Source organism: Mus caroli, unplaced genomic scaffold (assembly GCF_978045245.1).
Source record: "Mus caroli unplaced genomic scaffold, Mus_caroli_1 scaffold_1, whole genome shotgun sequence".
Lineage (NCBI taxonomy): Eukaryota > Metazoa > Chordata > Mammalia > Rodentia > Muridae > Mus > Mus caroli.
The window spans coordinates 159,466,327-159,481,536 of NW_028227256.1; the positions used below are offsets into that span (position 1 = coordinate 159,466,327).

The 15,210-nt window shown below is 42.0% G+C and overlaps 1 protein-coding gene across 1 annotated transcript; it reads right to left on the bottom strand.

The window, feature by feature from the left end:
* Nucleotides 1-3,658: 3,658 nt before the first annotated feature.
* On the bottom strand, nt 3,659-10,917 carry Faslg (Fas ligand). The gene is made up of 4 exons (XM_021170968.2): nt 10,505-10,917; nt 9,662-9,707; nt 5,089-5,145; nt 3,659-4,109 (listed from the first exon to the last, which is right to left on the bottom strand). The coding sequence occupies exons 1-4, from the start codon at nt 10,841-10,843 to the stop codon at nt 3,715-3,717; spliced, it is 837 nt and encodes a 278-aa protein (XP_021026627.1). The 5' UTR covers nt 10,844-10,917; the 3' UTR covers nt 3,659-3,714.
* Nucleotides 10,918-15,210: the final 4,293 nt, after the last annotated feature.

Sequence of the window (15,210 nt, forward strand, 5' to 3'; positions counted from 1 at the left end):
GAATAGGCCCATCAATGAAAGTCAAACACAGATAGGTCCCTGCCCTTCACCAATGAACTATTTGCTACTGATGGATTCATGGAGAGAGGTAGTAATTGCTTCAGTTGAGTGCCCACTAGTGACCCCACCAGGCTCAAATAGATCAAATCTAATTGTTCACATCAACAGCCTGGGTTAAAGAAATGAGTCACAAAACAACCAAAAGTCACATTTCTTAGAAAGGGACTGGTTGGGGGTAAGGGATATTGGAAAGAAATAAGAAAGAGTGTACGGGAGAAAAAAATCAGCATACACATTATATGTGCATGAAATTATCTAAATGGCTGTCAGTAAAGACATTTTTAAATTCCACTTGGAGAACAAACAAGTATCTTATGTTTAAATACCAGCATTTTGAGTGTCTACTCAAAGCCTGGCATGGTGGCGCAGGCCTTTAATCCCAGCACTTGGGAGGCAGAGGCAGGTGAATTTCCGAGTTTGAGGCCAGCCTAGTCTACAGAGTGAGTTCCAGGACAGCCAGGGCTACACAGAGAAACACTGTCTTGAAAAAAAAATGCATACTGTGTGCATCACACACACACACACACACACACACACACATCATTACTCTAAACCTTCAGTTTATACACATCGTTTATACACATTGTTTTAGGGATGCCTTGAAGGCAAAATCTTACTTTACTGTGGGAGTGGCAAGTCCTCTGGGAGAGTGCTCACAGTTAGAATTCTAATGAGAGCCAGGAAACCTGCTATAATGGGCATTGTCCATTTATAGAGAATGAGGGTCTCATTGACAGTCTTAGACAACGTGAAGACTGGAGCATGAGTTTCACATCATTCTATAGAATTAGAAGAAAGGGTGACCCCATGGCTCCGAGGAAACCTCTGAATGGGACAGGATGAAAGTTGTATTGCCTTATTCTGAAGATGAAGTATGGAGAACTGTGTCACAGCAGACCCAAATGAGAAGGTCACATTTGAGATGACACTCTGCTGCCTTCCAAATGAACTTTAAGAAACAAGATGCCTGCTTAGCCACTTATATAACTAAGTCTAGCAGGTTTACAGGTGAATCCTTGGCGGTCCTCAGATGGGCTCACTGCTGAGCCCATAAACAATGTGTTCTGCCTCTCTTTTTCTTTCTAAATCACTCATGACCCATGACTTTAGGGAAGAAAAGGAAGAAATGTAGAAATTCTACCCAGGTACCTTTAAACACACACACACACACACACATACACACACACACAACCTCTGTACTTCTTCTGATAAGGACCAAAGGATGTCTAAGCCTTAGCCCATAAAGGCAAACATCTACTTTGGTTTTGAGGGGCCAGGTTTCCCCCTCCACTTCCCTCTTCTGAAAAGGTCTCAGATGAGGCACTCTTCTGATGATGGCCACAGAAGAGCTCTTTCCTGTGAAGCTGTGGTAAGTCAAAACCTACTTCAGAGAACACAAAGCCACCACTCTGAGGGGCTAAGAAAAGAATGGGTGTGTGTGCTGTTAGATGTTAGAAAACAAAACCTCAAATTACTGAACAAGATGTGACTTCTGTGTAGGTTTGTGTTCAAGTTTGTTTTTAATCATCTTTTGTTACGAAACAATGGGTGATCCCATTTTCAACAAATACATTTAAAGTTGTTTTGGCTTTATCATTACTTACATTTTAAGTTAAAGAAAAATACCTCAAGGTTTCTAAAAGTATTTTTTCCATCTCTTCACTGTAATTAATACTATATTTGATCTTCACTGAAATGCCAAGAATCAGAATACTTCAAGTATAGTGAGCTATTACTAACCCCAGAGTCACCTTAGAGAGATGGAAATGAGAGTAGTTTGATTGCTAGGTTATAACACACACCAGTCCCAAGATGCCTCCGCCCCATACTTACTTCTTCTTTGCTGCAGTATGATTATCTAGAAATATCCATTGACCAAGAAAATAAAAATATCCAGAAAACTTCCTGTGACCCTTCGAGTTAGGCTTCTTTGATGTTGAGGTCAAAATATAAGGAAAAAAGATAAGGAGAGTTTTATCCCAGTGGCTGGAAAGACAAATCTACAACCAAAAGACCAAATTCTCTCAGACATTCTTCATGAAGGAACCAAACCACCCAAAGCAGTTGACAGCAGAATCTGAGGAAGAGCAGTTGAGGCCTTCCAACCTGAGCCTTTGGTTTTGTCCTTCAGTTCATTCAGGAAACTGAGATCTTGGGCTCTGTTGTCTTGGGTCTATCCCTTCTTCCTCCCCTATTTAATTCCTGGACGTATCAGATACCTAACAATATCATTCTTGTATCTAGTGTTATGGATTGGTGTATGTTTCTGTGTCTGTTTCCTTTTTAACTTTTCCTCCCACTTGTTACTTCAAACTCCCATTCTGTAATCGACACAAAGCTCTATTAAACATGCATATTGAAGAGGCTACACCAATGTTACACATATATCAGCTCTTTTCTGCACATCAGAGGTCAACCAAAGACTACAAAGTGAACTAAGAAAAAGGACAGGGACTCGACTCCAGCCTTTAATATGAAGCACGTGTCCTTTCCACTCTGTCATAGCTCTACTCCAGGAAAATATGAGCTGCCATCAAATATATGAAAAGTTGGGTCCGCTTACCATTGGTCATAATGCTGATAAACAAAACTCAGGTTAAGGTGAAGTCCAGAGGAAAGAAACTAGACAGAAGAGAGGAGAAATCAACAAAGGTGGGAGAATTTGTTACACGGCTCAACTCACCTTTGCAAATTCTTCTCAGAATGCTCCGAAGTCATTATGAATGAAGAAGCCACGGAGAAAAGAAACAATAAGCACACCTCACTGATTTCTAAAGTCTATGTCCTTAAGGCATTTCTGTATTCTATAACATAATTTTATTTGTCTTTTCCTCATTAGGATGTACAAAACATAAATACTAGTTGTATTAAAGGAAAACAGTATCAGTAGCTGATAATAAAAGATTTTGAAGACTATTAGAGTTTATTGCCAAGAAACATTCAGATATCTAGCATCAAATGTAACATGTTTCTAATATGTACTCCATAATGTACATATTTTATTTATATGACTCCTTAGAATCTGTTTACTCTCATACATACAAACACACAGACATCATTGCACTGGAGGTATGCATGCTATGTAGAGAATGATTTGTGCCTCAAACATCCCTCTTACTTCTCCGTTGGCAACAAAGGTGGGCTCAGAAAACATTAGGTAACAGTAAAGATGGTGCCAATGGGACACTGTCTTTTTTTCAGTCTCTAGCTTATCAGTCAAATGAGCCTCCTTTCTCACCCTTGTATATTCATACCACAGCTATGTCTCAAAAATGGCCTCCTGTGAGGTAGTAAGTAGACCCACCCTGGAAGTGAGTGTAAAGGTGTCTTCTTCAATGGCTAAAATACTCTTGGCCATTTAACATCAGACAGTTCTTTCTCTGTGCCTCTGCATTGTCACACAGCAGTCCAGAGCTTTATGTTCCTCAGTCACAGACCTCCTTCCATCTGGCTCATGATGCAGGCATTAAGGACCACTCCATGGACCTCGAGAAAATGAAGGATAGCTGACCTGTTGGACCTTGCGGTCATGAGGTCTTTGTGGCTCATGTAGTCTTAATTAATCTCAATTGGTCTTAAGAAGACTCTCATTCAAGGCAATATTCCTGGTGCCCATGATTAAGAATAGTAGATCATTTAAAAATGCTTTTTCCTTTAAAGCTTATACAAGCCAAAAAAGGTCTTAGATTCCTCAAAATTGATCAGAGAGAGTTGAGATATGTTGACATATAAATGGTCAGCACTGGTAAGATTAAATACTGCCCCCAGGTAGCTGCTGTGGGCCCATATCTGTCCAGTAGTGCAGTAGTTCAACCTCTTCTCCTCCATTAGCACCAGATCCCCAGGATACTTAGAGTTCCTCATATAGACCTTGTGGTTTAGGGGCTGGTTGTTGCAAGACTGACCCCGGAAGTATACTTTGGAATATATGAAGTACAACCCAGCTTCGTTGATCACAAGGCCACCTTTCTTATACTTCACTCCAGAGATCAGAGCGGTTCCATATGTGTCTTCCCATTCCAGAGGGATGGACCTTGAGTGGGGGTTCCCTGTAATAGACCAGAGAGGAACGTTCAGGCAGAAAGGCTCACACACCTGACATGCACCCCTTAACTAAAGTTCTATATGGAATGACTTCTGATGAAAAAGTGGCTGAGGAGGTAAAACATGGTCCCCCACTGAGTTTCTTCAGCACGTTTTCCAAATTCCCCACCTCATTTTAATCATCCATATAAATGGGACAAAGTTAGTGTGTGCCTCAGGTGAAACTCGGGGAAGATTATGAGGATAATTTCAGATCTCTGCAATAAACACTTTATAATTTAAACTAGTTCCTACACTTCTGGGCTTGGGGACTCCTCCATAAAAAAGGGGATCTCTGGAGTTCAACATCTGGACAAAGTCTCATGATTATGTGGTCCATCTCCTCATTTAGTTTGGATTCCTTGGCCTCTTCTTTTGGGCTAATCTCCTTCCTTTGTATTCACATAGGATTAAATGTACCTACACACAGCAAGTACTCAATAAATGTTTGTGGATCCAGATGAACTTGTCTACAGTCTCCATGTGATTACAGGAGCTGGTAGACCTCTTAGTGTGATATTTACCCACATTTTTTATGTTTATTTTTCTAGTGGAGGTGCTCATACCATATTATACCAAACCACTTCTTCACTTTATAATCTTAGTCTGAAAGCCCACAAATGCCAGAACTGTCTCTTCTTACTCAAAATAGTTCACCATTTCACCCTCTGATGCTCCTCCTGTTGGACCTATGTCACAAATCCCCCTGCAGATTTTGGAATGGTTGAAAAGAGTATGCTTTGCATGGGCAAGACCAAATCATACATAATTCCATAGCATTAAGTTTTGTCAGACTAAGGTCATGAGATCCAAGAGATAAGGATGATCTTGAGTGATAACTACAGTTGTCAGTAATACTTTCCAAGAGCTGCAATGGAAATTTAGCAGTTGGTCCACAGTTTTCCAAAGGCTTTCTGTCCCCACCCACTCCTTCCAGACACAAACCTGTTAAATGGGCCACACTCCTCGGCTCTTTTTTTTCAGAGGGTGTACTGGGGTTGGCTGCATAACAGAGAGATAAAAGACATGTGAAAATTATTACGATAAAGGCCGACTATGATATGTCTTGATAGAACTCTAAATACCATCATTTAAATATAAGATTTTCAGAGCATAAGATGAAATATTCTAGTACACACTCACAGAGAAAATCTAAACTGGGGGACTCATAGGAGTGTGTATTTCAAAAACAGTTTAAAAAGACAAGATAGGGAAAGATTTTAGATAGATGGATAGATAGATAGATAGATAGATAGATAGATAGATAGATAGATAGATAGATAGATATAAAACATTGCAATAAAACAGCGAATACAAACATTGCTGCACAAGACTGCTATTTCTGTTACTCCATTTAGAACTTGCCTTGGCCCCTTTAGGTCAAGATTACTCCCCTAATTATATATGATCTGCAAAAAGATATTAGAAGCTGACTGACTATAGTGATGGAGGCAACCAATGTGCACCCAGGCTGACTATTATCCCGATTCTGCTGGCTGATGAGAGTCTAGAAAAGGTGACTGATTCACCTTCTGGTCATCATCCTACAGTCTATTCCCAAACTGACTCTACTGAGGCCTCCTCACAGGTCATGAGGTTGCCCAGATTTTTAGTTCCTCAGGTTGCCTTTGCCTTGCCCCTCCTCCTCCATCACACTGAGCACTTGCACACAGCAGGAGTCCTATGACCTAGTTATGCCCCTTCTTCCCCGCCCCTGGGCCTTTCCTCATTCTGTCTGCAACACCCTCCAGATGAGATCTCGGTGTTAAATTCCTGTCAATTCTCTGAACACCATCTTCACTGCTCTTCCTTTGGGAAACCCTTCAGCACCTTTTGTCAACTATGACCCTTCAACCTTTGAAACCTAAAATCCCTCTGTCATTCCCTTTCTTGATACTTCTGGCTTCTCCTTGCTGGGGCAACTATATATACACACACACACACACACACACATATATATATATATAGGGAAAGATTTTAGATAGATGGATAGATAGATAGATAGATAGATAGATAGATAGATAGATAGATAGATATAAAACATTGCAATAAAACAGCGAATACAAACATTGCTGCACAAGACTGCTATTTCTGTTACTCCATTTAGAACTTGCCTTGGCCCCTTTAGGTCAAGATTACTCCCCTAATTATATATGATCTGCAAAAAGATATTAGAAGCTGACTGACTATAGTGATGGAGGCAACCAATGTGTACCCAGGCTGACTATTATCCCGATTCTGCTGGCTGATGAGAGTCTAGAAAAGGTGACACATATATATGTGTGTGTGTGTGTGTGTGTGTGTGTGTGTGTGTGTGTGTGTGTGTGTGTATATATATATATATATATATATATATATGTCTTTGCTTTCTTCTTGTTCAGGAAAACTGTACCTCTCTGGAATAAACACTTTATGACTAAACCAGTCCTAACACTGCTGGGCTTTGAGAGCCTGGCCACCAAGTCTTTCCCTAATGGCATTTGACAATATGGTAAAGTCACAAGAGCATTTAGCCTTGTTTAGCACAGCATCAGTAAATTAAATTGACATAGTTAACATTGATAATATTCTTAAAAATAAACACTGTTTCTCTAACTTCAAATATTTCAGCTAAGGTAGAAATCTATTACTGGGCTTCATGAATTCAGCTAACTGATACATTAAAAAATATTTATAGGAAGGTACTTGTCTACCTCAGGCTTAGAGTAGACTATAAAACACACCCTGGGTGTGAAAATAGCCCATTCTATTGAGATCACCCTAGAAACAATCGTGTCCTTTCTAGCGTCCTCTCTAGCACCTGGGACAAGCCCCCTTGAAAAAAGTGAGTGAACAGGATAGGCAAGACTATGACCTGAGCAGCTAACCTGGCATTCTGCCACGCACGAACAAGAAACGCAATTGCTTACCTTTATATTCCTCATACAGTCTAGTATTATGTTATTCTCATAAAACATATTCCTATAAGTATCTGCTCGAGAGGTTCTAACAATATCCAGAAATACAAGAAAAGACCTTTTCCTGCCTCAGGCTCCTTGCATGTGAAATGGAGAATATCCTACCTACACAACTCTTCTCTCCAAGACGTGTCTGGCTGATCCCTTGTGCATTAGTGCAAACCACCCTATAAAGGACTTTTCCAGACCACTCTGCTTTGTATCATTCTTAGTACAGATTGAAACTGTGTTGTGGGTTTGTTTTTGTTCCTCTTCTCCACTGTGCTATCAGCTTGCTGAGAAAAGGCATCCACCCTTCTCTCTCATTCTCAATCACCAACCAAGACTAAGCCTCTGTCATGGGAGGCTCTCTAAAGCCCTGATATATAAATATGATGTCCAGTTAGCTAACTATGGGGAAGGTAGCAGTGTAAAAAGAAATAGGACTGGGCAGATGGCCGAGTGAGAAAAGGCACTTGTTGCCAAGCCTGAGCACCTGAGTTTGACCCCTGGAACCCACAGGTAGAAGGAGAGATCTTATTCCCACAGGTTGTTCTCTGAACTCTACACACAAGCTCTGGAACACACATGTGCACGTGTACATAAACACACAATAAAATAAATGTTTGAAAAAGTATTTTCTTAGAAGTTTAAAAACATGCACATGTAATTTTATTATTAAACTGAAAATGGCCTTTGATAATGTGTCTCGTTACCTAACAGCATTAAGTACACAATATTCGTGGCATTAAAAGTCCCACAAGGTGGTTTTGGTTGCTGTTCATGATGTTCCCCTATTGTATTTCAACTCATCTTCTATTGTGAGAGTTCAGCTTCTTCCAAACTGTTCAAACTGTTGTTGTTTTATAAGAAAGTGATGAACACTACACACACACACACACACACAAACGTGCGTGTGTGTGTGTGTGTATATACATATATATACATATACATATGTGTGTGTGTATATATATATATATATATATATATATATATATACACACTCTTAACTAAAAGAATCCTTTGGTGATGTAATTACAAGGTAGACTAACAGTTCAAGACCTTGGAATGAACTTTCCCAGTGTTCTTCAGGATTCTTAACAGCAATTTCCATGCGCATTGGATGAAACTTGTGCCAAATACGGCTTTTTTTTCTCCCATATTTGATAATCTTTGAGTTTTTTCCTTTTTATGAATTTGATGGAAGAAATAAATATTCCTTTCTTTAAATCAGCTCCTCTTAATAGTCAAGTTGCGATTTTGATACTCTTGTGATGGTTTATCAATTTCTGGACATCTACGTTGGTATAAAGAAGATAAGCACTGGGGCAGGCGACCTGACTCATCTGTTCATTTGACTTCTATTCACTAAAACGATTCCATCAAGTGGGTGAAAATGGGTGATTACCATCTGTTTCACAAGCCATGCTCCACTGATTTCAAATGATTTCACTTTAGAAATCCTGAGAGGTTTTGTTTTTCTAACAAGTTATTTACACTGTGCCTGTGTATCCTGGGCTCTGGTCCTTCGGATGCAAAGTTGAAAACCAGAGCACACCATGGTGACCCCTGAAAGAGCTTATATCCTCACACAGGAGATGACTGGTCACTGTCTGTCTTCCTTCCTTCCTTCCTTCCTTCCTTCCTTCCTTCCTTCCTTCCTTCCTTCCTTTCCATTAATTAATTTATTCAATTTACATCAGATTGCAGTCCCTCCCCCATCCTCCCCTCACACAGTCCCTCCCCTCCTCTTCTCCTTTGAGAAGGGAGCCTCTGCTACACCCTGTATCAATCCACTCTAGCACATCAAGTCACTCAGGACTAGGCACATACTCTCCCACTGAGACCAGACAAGGCAGCCCAATTAGGGGAATGGGATCTAGAGGAAGGCAAAAGATTCAAGGACAACCCCCTCTCTAGTTGTTGAGGGACTCACATGTAGACCAAGCTGCACTGTGGTGGATCCATCCCCTTTTTATGGATGGTTTGGTTTTCTTCAAAGTTATTAGAATACACCTGTAATGTTGCCCTTACAAAGGAAATCAGCTTTGTATTTGCTTCTCATTTCTGGGCCACGACTGAGAGATGGAAGTTTCTCTGTGCATTGGAAAGTCCTAATAGGTAGCAAGGCACTGGGGGACTGTTCTCCTAGTCCCAGTTTCAGACTTGGGCACTGAATCTAATTGGCCTAGTATTTTACATCTAGTATTTTTGCCTCTATTCCCTTTCTGTCTCTAGGAGTCACAGCCACCACAGTGTAAGATGGGACCAAGATACCCTTGGAAGGAGCCAAGGGAAAAGGTCCAGGGCTATATGTGTGTCTCTTTCCAAAGTCAAGTCCAAATTCATTTGAGTTGCGGGCAGTGTTCATTCAGATACACTGATATTGAGCAATAAGCTACAGTCAATATTTTCACATCGTTCACAGAAACACACTAAACAAAGTGCCAAAAGCTCCTCAGGGTTTCATGCCTAGGAAACATAAGTCCAAGAAAGGAACAGAATCCCAGGCATCCTCCCAACTTTGTTGAGTGTTGAAGACCAGCTATGGGAACTCATAAGGCAGACATAAAATTACTTACCTATTTGCTTTTCAAAAGATGATACTTTAAGGCTTTGGTTGGTGAACTAGTGAGAAAAAGAGAGTCATAGAGTAAATGTGCAGTTATTTAAGCCAAGGAAGCAGAAGTCACAGCAGTCCATAGAAAGAGGACTAGGTGTGTCAGACCTGGCCTGAGTTAGGATTTGGCCATGCAATTGTATCCAGAGTAGTACTAAGGCTTCTAAGTGTCTTTGAAGAAAAAAAGTTTATTTACACTTCTGAACAAGACACAGAATTGATTTTCATCCTTGAATCACTAAACTCGAAGCAGCGAGAAGCTCACCAAACACCCTTGACAACTCAGAGAGGAATAATTATTTGCTTCGAATTCTCTAGAAGATGGAAAATAACTTCCTGTGAGCAGTGGTTCTCAACATTTCTAACGCTGCATCATCCTTAAGGTTATGGCAACCCCCAACCATAAAATGATTTCATGGTTACTTCATAACTGAAACTTTGCTACAGTTACAAACCCATAATGTAAATATCTGAGATGCTGAATGTCTGATCTACAACCCCTGTAAAAGAGTGGTTTGACTCCCCTCACTGAGGGGTCGCGACCCACAGGCTGAGAACAACTCTCTTTGAGGGGCGTGTGCACCTGATTCTCCAACTCTAAAGAAGAGACTCTAAGAACTCTTTTCTAAAATAGAGGGGATTGAAAAGATCTTTGCCTTTAAGAACAACAACAACAAAAACAACCCCAAATCATTGCAAGCAACACAGTAGCCCACATGGGCCATAGCAAGTCCCTACTCCCACGCAGCAGAGTCAGGTTGCAGCCAGAAACTCAAGGGCTTGCTAACCCATGTGCTAGGCTTACCTCACGGAGTTCTGCCAGTTCCTTCTGCAGGTGGAAGATCTGATACATTCCTAATCCCATTCCAACCAGAGCCACCAGAACCATGAGAAATATCACCGGTAGCCACAGATTTGTGTTGTGGTCCTTCTTTAGAGGGATCAGTGGCGGCAGTGGGGGTGGTTGTGATGGCGGTGGTAGAGGTGACACAGGTGGTGGTGGAGGTGGCGGTCTCCTTTGGTCCGGCCCTCGAGGCCCAGAAGATGGACAGGGAAAAACTGACCCTGGAGGAGCCCAAGACGAAGTGGCACTGCTGTCTACCCAGAAGATCTGGGGACATGGGTAATTCATGGGCTGCTGCATGGCACCCAGCCCCAGGAAAGGGTTTCCTTCTCACAGTCTTGTGGAGACTCAAGTGTCAAGGACAGAACTCTGACGCTGACTGCTCCGGGGAAGCTAAGTTTTCTTTATAAAGTTTCCACAGTCAAGGGAAACACCTCTCTCCTGTTCTCTTCTCTTTGCTTCTCTGTGAGACACCCACTCACTTGCATCTGAAGCTGAGAAGCCTCAAAAAGCTCGCAGCAACCCCAGGAAGTTTCCGCCCAGAAATTTCTGACGACAAGTCTTCGAAGTTCCAATTGGCGTCTCTGTGCTAACTGAGAAGGCTGGTAAACCAGACTTGCCTGCCTGAGGTCCACAACTCAGCAAGTCAGCGCTGGATACCCCTTGAGGACATTAGCTCTTCCGCAGCTCTGGGGTGTGTCCTGAGAGGCCTGTTGGTGCTGAGGCACTGGGAAAAGGCCAAGAAGTTCGGCTAGAGAAGAAATCTCCACATCTGAGCATAGGGAGTTGAAGTCCCTTCCCTGAACATCAGCCAGCTGCAACCAGGAATGTGTGCCAGGTGTTCCAGGCTGCCCTGCCCCCACTGGGTCTGCCCCCTACCCATCCCACTTCCCCTGGGAAGTGTAGCTTTCCTCCTCTGTAATCATTTAACTTTGCAATCTCTATTCTGGTCACCAGATGAAAACCGAGGTGCCTAATTCAGAAGAGTTTGAGATGAGCAATAAATAGCATTTTTATAGCAAGTGTGCCTTAACCATCACACAGCACATACTAAAACATTATTCAACATTTACAGCAAATTTAAGTATATATCTTATGCCTTTATAAAACTGACCACTCTGCCTTGGGTTTGACTTCAGTCTTCTGGCCACACATGCACACACACACACACACACACACACACACACACACACACACACCATTTATGTCTGATAACCTCTAAGAACTCAGTCTCGGTTCCCATCACTTTCCCATATAAACCATATAAATCCCAATAAGTTCCTATATAACACCTTTTTGGCAGACTCTACTTTTTAAGTGGTTTTATTTTTTATCTCATGCTTTGGGATTTCTGGGATAAGCACCCTACCTCTCTCACCTATGCTAAAGCAACTCCCGAAGTGTTATTTTTCTGCTGCCTTCATCCTGCCCCACCCCAGCTGCTAATTCTCCTGAGGTCACTCTGCTGGCAATCTCAGGCTGCTCCTTCCTTTTGCCCCCAGCCCTTCCCCCTCACCCTCCCTGCCCCCCCCCATCATCCAGGCCTGCCTTTTCTCACCTGTGACACATTTCTTATCTTCCCCTCCTTCCCTAGTCCCATGGCTGCTCTCCCTGTATCAGATGAGTCTCTTGTGGTTTTTATACCTCAACTCCCAGGATTCTTCAGTAATTGTCATTCTGTCTGTCCACATCTCTTTGTCCTTCTTTTGATTATTTTTTTTTTTATTATAGAGGATTCAAAATATCAACCCCCTACTGTCCACCAATCACAGGGAAAGAGTTCTAGCTGAAAGAGACAAGAGAGAAACTTCTAGAAACTGGGTTGGAGTTTGGTAGTGCCGTTCAGCAGAAATGGGACTATTATTGGCAAGATTGAGAAAGAATAAACACCCCTGTGAACAGTCTCAGGGACCCATCGCATTGGTACCAGAACCTTATTAATGAAAAGAAATCACCATTCAAAGTAGAACTTAGCTCTGTAGCTGCTGAAGGAAAAATGGATGCAAGAGCCAACAGGCTGATGGCCCCCACATCCTAGAACCTCAAACTTAGTCCTTTCAGCCTCCTACTCTTATGATTCCACAGAATCAGCCTTAAAGTTGACTACAGGCCAGAGCTCCAGAGGTGACTCAGGAGCAACAGAGGGTGATACATAGCCAGGGAACCTGGTATTTAACCTTAACAAGCCTAGGGAAGGCCTCTGAAGCAATCTGCCAAACAGACAGACCAGACAGGAATTTCTCAAATGTGAGTAAAGACCGTAGTACACTCCAAGTTTGAGTTTGTGTATTTATTGACATGAGGCTACTCGTTCAACTTCTCTAAGTACCTCCAGATGCTCATTAGCACTTCAGTCCCTCATCGCCACTAGCAGTTGCAGAAGCATCCTAGCTGCTGCTTTTATCTCTGCTTTGTAAAATGCCACCCCCCTTTCCAGTTTTTGCCAGCATTATACCTATAAAGATAATCTCACTCTCTATAAATTGCTTTCTCACTTGTTTCTTGTAAGTTTGAACATCAGTCATAGATTTGTTGGGCAATCCACTTTCCTGTTATGTGAATTTTTCTGTTTGCCACATTCAATTACCAGGATCCTCAAGGCCCCTTGCATTGGAGACGGTGCCTCGAATACTCGAGCTCTAAGAAGACATCTACAGTTTAAACCAGGAGCCAGAAAGGTGGCTCAGCAGTTCAGAGCATGTCCTGCTCTTGCAGAGGGCCTGACTTCAGTCCCAGCATCCATCTCAGGCAGCTAACAACCACCTACAGCTCCATAGCATCCTGTGCCCTCTTCTGGCCTCCCCAGGTACAGGTAGCTGCACTCACAAGCACGTGGCCACATATAAGACAGACATGCATGTGCTTATTTAAAAATAAGAAATAAAAGTTTCTAAAGTGCAAACCTTGTACTATGAATGAACCAATGTCCTCAACTCGATCCCTCGATTCTTCTACTGAATCACAGTGGCAGAGTTAGCATGGTCTTTATTGATGACATCTTACAGCTCTGATTCTTGTTTGATCTGCCCATCCATCTATCCTGGTACAATAGTTATGCAGTTTTCATAGTCATGGTATTGTAGATATAGTTGTTTTTTTCCCTTTATAGAGACAAAGTGTCTCTATGTACCCAAACTGACTCCTAGCTCAGTGTGTAACCCAGGCTGGCCTCCTACTTGTAGCAATCCTCCCTACCCCCTTTTCTTAAATTTTGGAATTACAGATGTTTACCACCATGCCCAACAACTTTACAGATATCTTGACTGGTTTGACAGTTAGGCAAAATCTCCTGTCTCTTTGCTCTTAAACAAAACAAAACAAACAAACAAACACAACTATTTGCATATATTTAATCTTCCACATGTGTTAGCAGAGAAAATAGTCATATTTGAAAAACATCCCACAGACTAATAACTGTAATTAAAATAACCCGAGAGAAGTGTTGTATGAAGAAGTGTATTGTTGCCATTATTAAAAATATGCGCACGCCTTTAATCCCAGCACTCGGGAGGCAGAGGCAGGCAGATTTCTGAGTTCGAGGCCAGCCTGGTCTAAAGAGTGAGTTCCAGGAAAGCCAGGACTATACAGAGAAACCCTGTCTCAAAAAACAAACAAAAACAAAAAAAAAATTATGAGCAGTGGTCCTACACAGGTGAGCCAGGGAAACAAGAGAATCCTGGTGATGGAAACGTGATTCATTCATGCCAAGGATATCGTTTCCCAGTGGCATGTACTCTTTCTGTTACTGTTGGCTGTATGGTCCCTCTTTACTTCCACCATCGTGATCCAATTGGTCAGGAAAACTTACTAGACAGAGAACACCGTTTACTGCCACTTAGTAGGTGAATGCCTAGACCTTGCCTTACTTTAAATTTGATAGGTTTAGCCTTCAAATAAAAGAGGGTGTGGTAAGTGTAACTTGGGTTTCTTATCACACCAGACAGAAGAGGGCTATGGATGGGCTGTGATGACTGTACAGATAGGGCGAAATTATTCTTCAACCCTTGATAACACATGAGACAGTATTGTTGTGGTCTCAGAACTATTTGATTTCCTTCTGAAACCCATGGATATCAGTCAGGGCTGGTCAAGGGAATGGAAATTACTCTGAGTATGAAGAGCAATGGAAGACTTGATATAATGAAAGGCTGGGTAGGGTTTTTTGTTGTTGTTGTTGATGATGTTGTTATTGTTTTTAAAGGTTATGAAGGCCAACTTTTAAACCGTTTAAAGAATAAGCTCTTGTTACAACCAAAACTTCCAGCTCCTAACAGCATTGAGGCTAGTGATGGTTAGGGGGCTCCAAGACTGTAGGAAAAGGGTGGCCTCTGCTATACTCAGCTGTCCTCTATGAGCTACTGTACGAGCAGCAGCTTCTCCTTTCCACCTTCTAACCCCCACTGAGTCATCACTTCCCAGTGACCATGGAGACTAGAAATGATAGTTGTCCTCTCTGGACCCTACCCTCCTGGAGGCAGCATGGGAAGCGGGAGGATGGAGATGCTCCTGAATATTAACAAATGGTATGCTGTGCTCTTTATCTGCTTAGTCACCATCACTGAATTCCTAAGGAGATCCTGGCTGATTGGTGAAGGCAAGAAAGTTCCAGGTCAGGAACAGGACATCAGCCAGGAATGCTATGTGCTCCTCATGCCCATGAGCACTGC

Coding starts and splice junctions, on each gene's coding strand:
- Faslg (XM_021170968.2), bottom strand. CDS start 10,843: ATGCAGCAGCCCATGAATTACCCATGTCCCCAGATCTTCTGGGTAGAC. Junction 9,708..10,504: donor AACTGGCAGAACTCCGTGAG/GTAAGCCTAGCA, acceptor TTTTCTCACTAG/TTCACCAACCAAAGCCTTAA. Junction 5,146..9,661: donor ATCTTTTGAAAAGCAAATAG/GTAAGTAATTTT, acceptor TCTGTTATGCAG/CCAACCCCAGTACACCCTCT.